At 44.7% G+C, this 8,059-nt stretch overlaps 1 protein-coding gene across 1 annotated transcript in view; it reads right to left on the bottom strand.

Moving 5' to 3' along the window:
* Positions 1 to 8,059, bottom strand: part of EFTUD2 (elongation factor Tu GTP binding domain containing 2) — a 32,584-nt gene that overhangs the window by 8,825 nt on the left and 15,700 nt on the right. The window contains exons 8-12 of the mRNA XM_012803022.2: positions 6,780 to 6,843; positions 6,291 to 6,381; positions 4,227 to 4,362; positions 2,054 to 2,181; positions 736 to 929 (exon numbers count right to left, since the gene is read on the bottom strand). Coding sequence (XP_012658476.1) covers positions 736 to 929; positions 2,054 to 2,181; positions 4,227 to 4,362; positions 6,291 to 6,381; positions 6,780 to 6,843 — 613 coding nt within the window. The remainder of the gene's footprint in view (positions 1 to 735; positions 930 to 2,053; positions 2,182 to 4,226; positions 4,363 to 6,290; positions 6,382 to 6,779; positions 6,844 to 8,059) is intronic.

Below are 8,059 nucleotides of genomic sequence, written 5' to 3'. Positions count from 1 at the left end.
TTTTTTTTTGGTTGCAGCCATCATTGTTGTTTGGCGGGTCCGGGCTGGGGATTCGAACCGGCCACCTTAGGTGTATGTGGCTGGCGCCTTAGCCGCTTGAGCCACAGGCGCTGAGCCGAGCCAGTGTATTTTCATTGTTACAATGGGGTCGTGACCCATAGGTTGAGAACAGCTGGCTTAAGCGATTCTCTTGCCTTAGCCTTCCAAGTTACTGGGACTACAGACGCCCGCCACAACGCCCGGCTATTTTTTTGGTTGCAGCCATCATTGTTGTTTGGCGGGCCCGGGGTGGATTCGAACCCACAACCTTAGGTGTATGTGGCTGGCGCCTTAGCCACTTGAGCCATAGGCGCTGAGCCAATGTATTTTCGTTGTTACAATGGGGTCGTGAACCACAGGTTGAGAACCGCTGGCTTAAGCGATTCTCTTGTCTTAGCCTTCCAAGTAACTGGGACTACAGGCACCCGCCACAATGCCTGGCTATTTTTTATAGTTATCGTTGTTTGTTTAGCAGGCCTGGGCTGGGTTTGAACCTGCCAGCTCCAGTGTATATGGACGGCACCCTAGCTGCTGAGCTAACGGCGCCTAACCGAGGGAAGGTCATTTTATCTCCTGTTGTACAGGGCCAGGAAGCTACTGTGCCTTCAAGGACCATGCCTTCAAGGAGGACTACCCCTTCCAGCTCCTTGAGGGGAGACCTGGGATAGAGGGCAACCCATGTCCCCATAGGAGTACCTGGCCACGGAGATCCAAAGGCGGCCCACGGTGCATATCTGGGAGTCTTCCTCATCCTCCAGGGTGTAGTTCTCTCCTAGCACCTTCACAGGCTGCCCAGCATGGATAGTGCCACTCAGCACCCGGCCAAAAGCATGAAATTGAACTCCATCATCTGTGCTGTACATCTTGGTAGTGTGGCACATCAGAGGACCCTAGAGAGGAGGACAGAATACACCTTCAATCACATCTACCCTTTGGGGAAGTACCACTGGCCCTGCCTCCTTTGATAGAATGATATGAGCTCTATGAGAGCTAGAGGAAGGTAAGGCAATCTCTTGGGAAAATTCTAAACCATACTCTACCTCTTCCTTCTAAGGAGGGTTAACAGGTGACACAGACATAGCAAGAAAAATTCTCTTCCTTTTTCTGGGAGGATGAGGGCACTGGGGAAGAGAGGTTAAGAATGGCAGATTGGCACTGCTGACAAGAGTATTTGCTCCAAATTTCCTCTGAAGATGTAACTCATAATTTTCATCTGGTTGTAAGTTTATGACAAGAAATTAGAATGCCTCAGGAATGGCTGGGAAAGATGTTTTTAAAAGGCAGGAGTGATTAGATTAGCTATCTTTGTTGAATCTTTACTATCTGCCAGGCAACATGCTAAATACAACCATAACACTTCCTCAATCTTCTTTTTTTTTGAGACAGAGCCTCAAGCTGTCACCCTGAGTAGAGTGCAGTGGTATCACACCTCACAGCAACCTCCAACTCCTGGGCTCAAGTGAGTCTCCTGCCTCTGCCTCCCAAGTAGCTGGGACTACAGGTGCCCGCTACAATGTCTGGCTGTTTTTTGGTTGCAGCCATCATTGTTGTTTGGTGGGTCCAGGCTGGATTTGAACCCACCAGCTCAGGTGTATGTGGCTGGTGCCTTAGCCATGTAAGCCATAGGCATCAAGCCCTTCAATCTTCTTTATTTATTTTTTTCAAGCAATCCACCTGCCTCAGCCTCCCAGAGTGCTAGAACTACAGATGTGAACCACCACACCTGGCCTCCTCAATCTTCTTTAACTCTCGTAACAACTCACATCCACTCACATATTATTGTCCTCATATTACAGACCAAAACCTTGAGACTCAAGAGGGCATGACTAATGCTCCCAAGGTCATACCACTGACAGTGGCAATACCAGGATTTGAATTCAGGTCTGCCCCTGCCTACACTCATGTGGAGGGGCTCACGTGGATGGGAAGAAGGCATCACTCCTGTGACCATAAATCAACATCCTTTCACAGGAGGGGACAAAAATCATAGAATCAGGGAGCCACATTTTCTTACATCAGGGTCACAGTCACTCATGGCCTCGCCAAGGTCAGAGTCCACTCCGCCAGTGTAGGTGTGCTCAATCTTCGGCTTGGCGCCCACCTTTGGAGAAGGGATATGCTGCACACACATGTCCACAAAGCCTGTGGAGGGAGAAGAGAAAGCCATTACTTTATGCTCACAGAAAGAAGCAAGCTGGAGTTATTGATCCATTCTTGATATATCATCAGAAAGCTAAATGTGAGGGGACTGATTTTTAGCTCTAAAATCTATGGCATTATGATTCTAGGGAGAAATGACAGCCTGTTTTCTAGGAGTATGCAGCTAAAAGACTTGGAGTCACACTGATCTCAGAGAACAGCAAGAAGCAGGTCTCGGTGGTATATGATTCCTTGGAACTCAGCTGACAAAAAGTTTAAAATGTATCAATCCATGAACTTCCTTTTTTTTTGGACAGTGTCTTAAGCTGTTGCCTTGGGTAGGGTACTATAGCATCATAGCTCACAGCAACCTCCAACTCTTGGGCTTAAGTGATTCTCGTGCCTCAGACTCCCAAGTAGCTGGGACTACTGGTGCCTGCCACAATGCCCAGCTACTTTTTGGTTGTAATTGTCACTGTTGTTTGGTGGGCCCAGGCTGGATTCGAACTTACCAGCTCCGGTGTATGTGGCTGGTGCCCTAGCTGCTTGAGCTATAGACACTAAGCCCAATCCATGAACTTTTACTGAATATAAGCATCTACTAAACATTCATCATTGAGCTAAATAAGAAACTCATATTTTCTTTCTAGATCTACTCAGAATAATCCCTAAGTTGACTCTTCTTTGAGAAACACCACATGTTTCTATTCTTCAATGTTACCTGGTTTACCTAACAGATTAATAAGCCATACAAGAGAAAATGCATTGACACACTGGGATGGGCATGTGTGCCTTTAACTGGTATCTTATGGTAAGAAGGCTATTAAAACTATGCAGTTTGGAGGTTCAGAATGAGCTATTAAAACTATGCAGCTTGGAGGTTCAGACACCTAATACACACCAGACTTAGAACCAGAGATTGCTGAGAGGACCCTTAGTCATCACCTTTTCTATCTCTCTTATTTTACAGATAAGAAATAAGTTTCAGAAATATTAGTAGGCTAGACCAGGGTCGGCCCATGGCATGGCCAAAGCCAGCACAGGCTCAAGACTCAAGTCCAAGGCCAGGCGTGGTGGCTCATGCCTGTAATCCTAGCACTCTGAGAGGCTGAGGTGGGTGGATTGGTTGAGCTCACAAGTTTAAGACCAGTTTGAGCAAAAGTGAGACCCCGTCTCTACTGAAAATAAAAAAAAAACTGAGGAAAGAGGATAGCTTGAGAACTAAAAGTTGGAGGTTGCTGTGACCTATAATGCAACAGCACTCTACCAATGGTGACAGCTTGAGACTCTGTCTCAAAAAATAAATAAATAAATAAATAAAAATAAGACTCAGGTCCAGCGCTCTTCTTAACTATTTTGCATGCCTTCTGTGTAACTCACCCAAGTTTCCCTAGTTTTTGCCTAGTGTTTTCCAATATTTCACATCACCCAAACACCCACCTTCCTGACAGCCTCCTGGCAAGTAAGCCAGAACCTCAGAGTCTACCTCCCCTTCTTCGTCACTTCACTGCTTCTTCTGGGAGGGAAATGCAATTCTGCTGGTTTCTCTTTCCTTTTTGGGGGGGGAGGAGGGGAGCAGAGTCTTGTTCTGTTGCTCAGGCTAGAGTACAGTGGCATCAGCCTAGCATAGCAACCTCGAACTCCTGGGGAAAGCAATCCTCATGGCTCCACCTCCTAAGTAGCTAGAACTACAGTGTGTACCAGTATGCTCAGCTAATTTCTTTTATTTTTGGTAGAGATGTGGACCAGCTCTTGTTGGTCTCAAACTTCTGAACTCAAGGGATCCTCCTACCTCAACCTCCAGAGTGCTAGGATTACAGGTGTGAGCTACTGCACCCAGCCTTCCTTTAGTTCCTAATATAGCATTTTTGGTACCATCCACTAAGGAAGCAAGCTAGGAAAAAATACAGGCATTCTGCATTCCAACCTGTGGTTTGTTTAAGAGTCCCAGCTTTCTGATCGTCAGTGCAGGGTATGGAAGAGTTGCCATGACATAAATGGTAGGACATGAAGGTGGCAGTGCTAAGGGGCCATGAGCTTTTTATTACCTGTGAACTCGCCAAAGAACTTTTTGCAGACCAGCCGGAGCAGGGGGCGGATGTTCAGCTTTAGCTCTTCCTTGGTGAGGTGGATGCCAAGCTCATCTAGGGTCCTTGGCAAGCTGGTGTCCACATCACCCACAACCTGTGAAGATACCAGGTACCATTCAGCTGGGCAGAGACAGCCCCAGTGTAGTATTACAGAAGACAAGGGAAGGGCAAAGGACAATTTGAAGAGCTCCTGCAGCAGTTTCTTTTCTACAGAGAGACCTTGGCAAGACTAACAGTTTAGTTTCAGCGGATCTTTGATACTACTCTTCAAATCAAACCTGGGAGAAACTGACTTGGTTAAATCCCCACACGCCAGCCAATAAATAATCTAACCCCTCGAATTGATCATTGTCAGTGCTGCCCCCTGGCGTCTGAAAAGCAGCCTCTCACCCCATTGAGGAAATCTCTCACCTCTCTGTATTTAGACTTCTCAGATTTGGAGGATCACTGCACTGGAAGGAACCAAAAAAGGTCACCTAGCAGACCATCCTGTGGGGTCAGGGCCAAGCTAAATCATCCTCAGCAGACTCAAGGTCTCTACTGAGGCATGTTCTATAAATTACTTTTATTAATCCATTCCTGTCTGACACGAGATACTAAGTATTTTTCAGCACTAATAAATTCAGGTCATTACTTTGTCTTGTTGCTATGTTTTGCTGCTTTGTCTGCTGGAATGACCACACACATTTTGTGTATGTGTGTCCACTGTACACAATGCTTATTAAAACACCTTAATATTTTATTACTGTCTTGGGAGAAAAGTCTGAAGATTCCCAGACATTTTTACTTACCCTTTTGGTTCTAGTCCTGTTTTTTAGGTAGCACAAATCCCTATAAACATAACCTTAAATTCTTTTCTTCACAGTATTCCACAAGTTTAACCATATCCTTACCACTTCCTGATGCAGCCTTTCAATCTGACAAACATCACATTGAGTACGCACATGCCCAGAACAGTCATGAATAAAAAGTATATATTCTTTTCATGGCTGCAAAATACTTCATTTTATAGGCTATACTAGAATTGATCTAATCAGATTTATGAACATGATTGATAAATGTTTAATCCTAATTTTTTTATTTTCCCATTTCATAAACATTGCTATATAAACATCTTTTTTTAAAATTTTTATTTTTTGAGACAGAGCCTCAAGCTATCCCCCTGGGTAGAGTGCCATGGCATCACAGCTCACAGCAACCTCCAACTCCTGGGCTCTAGCGAGTCTCCTGCCTCAGCCTCCTAAGTAGCTGGGACCACAGGTGTCTGCCACAGTGCCCGGCTTTTTTTTTTTTTTTGGTTGCAGCCATCATTGTTGTTTGGCAGGCCCGGGCTGGATTCGAACCCACCACCTTAGGTGTATGTGGCTGGCGCCTTAGCCACTTGAGCCACAGGTGCCGAGCCAACATCTTTATTTATATAAATAACCTGAAAGACTTTCAAAATTTTATCTGTAAGTTAAATTTTCATAACTGATGTGATTAGGTGCCATATTCTTTTTTTTTTTTTTTTGTGAGACAGAGTCTCAAGCTGTTGCCCTAGGTATAGTGCCGTGGCATCACAGGTCACAGCAACCTCCAACCCTGGCTCAAGTGATCCTTTTGCCTCAGTTTTTCTATTTGTAGTAGAGATAGGGTCTCACTTTTGCTCAGGCTGGTCTCGAACTCATGAGCTCAAGCAATCCACCCACTTCAGCCTCCCAGAGTGCCAGGGTTACAGGTGTGAGCCACTGCACCTGGCCTCTAAGGTGCCACATTCTTCTGAACAATTAATATCTGTCCCCAAACTTTCCCTAGGTTATACCTTTTCTTTCTTTCCTTCTGTCTTTTGTACCTTCTCCCTTTCCTCAGATTTCAACACTTGAAGTAGTGTAGCGTTCGAGATCAAGACGATTACTTAATAGACAGCTGATAATCAACATCCCTCGTACTTAGGAATATAAACCTGAGCAGCTCAGAGGCAGAGGGAAGTCTTCCATGTTGTGCTTAGAACAGCAGATCTGAACCCGCTGGCCTGACACTCACCTGAGCAAGGATCTTATAAAGGGGCTCCAAGATAAATTCCACAAAGCTCCTTTGAGAGCTGCTGGTAGGGGCCTTTTTCGTGAACTTTCGCCTAAAGAGGAAAAGAATTCTGAATGACTCAGGAAGGAAAAAGCAGTGTCACTGACCCTAAGGGACTGTTGTTTCAGTTCTGAATCTAAGCAGGAGCCCGGGGGAGGAATGTGAGCATGACTGTAAAGTTTCCAAAGAGATTCCTGAGAAGAAACATGGTTATGACCCTTCTGCGTGCCTGAGCTGCGCTGTGGGACCTCAGGAGAAACAGCCTCCTGTTTCGAGAGGAGAAACACCGATTAGAACTTAGGATGTCAGCCCTATCAGGGGAGGAAAGATGGTAGTTTATGTCTAAGAAAAAAGTTAAGTTTTAATCTTAGGAACTTTTTCTCTATTTATTCATGCTTACTAGGGGAAAAAGGTTCACACCTCCAAAGTCATGTCTCCCAATCTACTTACGTCTTAGGGTTGAAGTAGATGTCTCCCCATAGTCTTTTAGCAAATTCCTGGTAATTAATGTCACCTATAGGAGAAGCCACATAATTATAATCTACCTATCAAAGTGTTTGTTCAAAATTCTGTTTCAGGTGCCACAAGGGCTTCATTCATAGCTGAGGAATTCTAGCACCATGTTCCCACCAGACATTTCCTTCTAGCCAGGCAGGCAGAGACACTGAGGCACAAAAGACAGGGCTAGCTCAAAGCTGGCAAGGCTGTGCTGGATGGAGCCTGAAGGAGAACTCAGGTTTACTGTAACTACTAGTCCTAGTCAGACTGAACCAATCGACCAGGGTTTAAGAGCTCCTATAACAAAATTTAACTAGAAAACGAACATCACAAACTATCTCCTGGATGTTTCTACCCAGAAGTCTCATCTTGGATGGCATAAAGGGAACATACATTCCTCTTCAGACTTGTCTATCTCCATTACTAAGGCTACCACTGGCATTTTATCCAAGCTCAGAATCTTACTCTTCTTCACTTTTTAAAATTACCAAATCTCCCCCTCCTCCCCACATTATTTGTTCTTGAAACTAATTTCTTTGTGAACCATTGTACCTTTTACTCCCTCTATTGCCACACTTACCACACAGTTTAATCACTGAACTTATAATCATGGGACTAAACTTTGTAAATATTCACAAGAATCAGACTCTAGGCCAGGCCATTGGCTCAAGCCTGCAATTCTAGCGCTTGGGGAGGCCGAGGTGAGTGGATTGTCTGAGCTCATGCATTCGAGACCAGCCTGAGCAAGAGCGAGACCCCATTTCTAAAAATAGCCAGACATTGTGGTGGGCACCTGTATTTCCAGCTACTTGGGAGGCTGAGGCAAGACAGTGGTGTAAGCCCAACAGTTTGAGGTTGCTGTGAGCTGTGACACCATGGTACCCTGTTGAGGGTGACAAAGTGAGACTCTGTCTCAAAAAAAAAAGAATGGGGCTCTAGCACATTTTAACAGTTTGATAAATGCTTACTGAGAGAATGAATGAATCTCTCAAATTCATCTCTTCTTTTCAATCTCACAGATAACACTAATCCAATACTCATAATGATATATCTAAATACTGGTAAAAATGATGGAATAGGTGGCCCTCCCTGCATGCTATCCTTCCTTTGGTCTATCTTTCATTACTTTGCAGATTTCACCTGCCCCAATTTAAAATCCTTCTTAACTGCCGCCTATCGGATAAAGTTTAAATTCTATTTTTTTTTTTTTGAGACAGTTTTTTTTTTTTTTT

The sequence above is a fragment of the Otolemur garnettii genome, unplaced genomic scaffold (assembly GCF_000181295.1).
Source record: "Otolemur garnettii isolate 467f Iridium unplaced genomic scaffold, OtoGar3 scaffold00018, whole genome shotgun sequence".
Taxonomy (NCBI): domain Eukaryota; kingdom Metazoa; phylum Chordata; class Mammalia; order Primates; family Galagidae; genus Otolemur; species Otolemur garnettii.
Note: the sequence above shows the minus strand (reverse complement) of the source record. Positions and strands in the feature narration are given on the sequence as shown.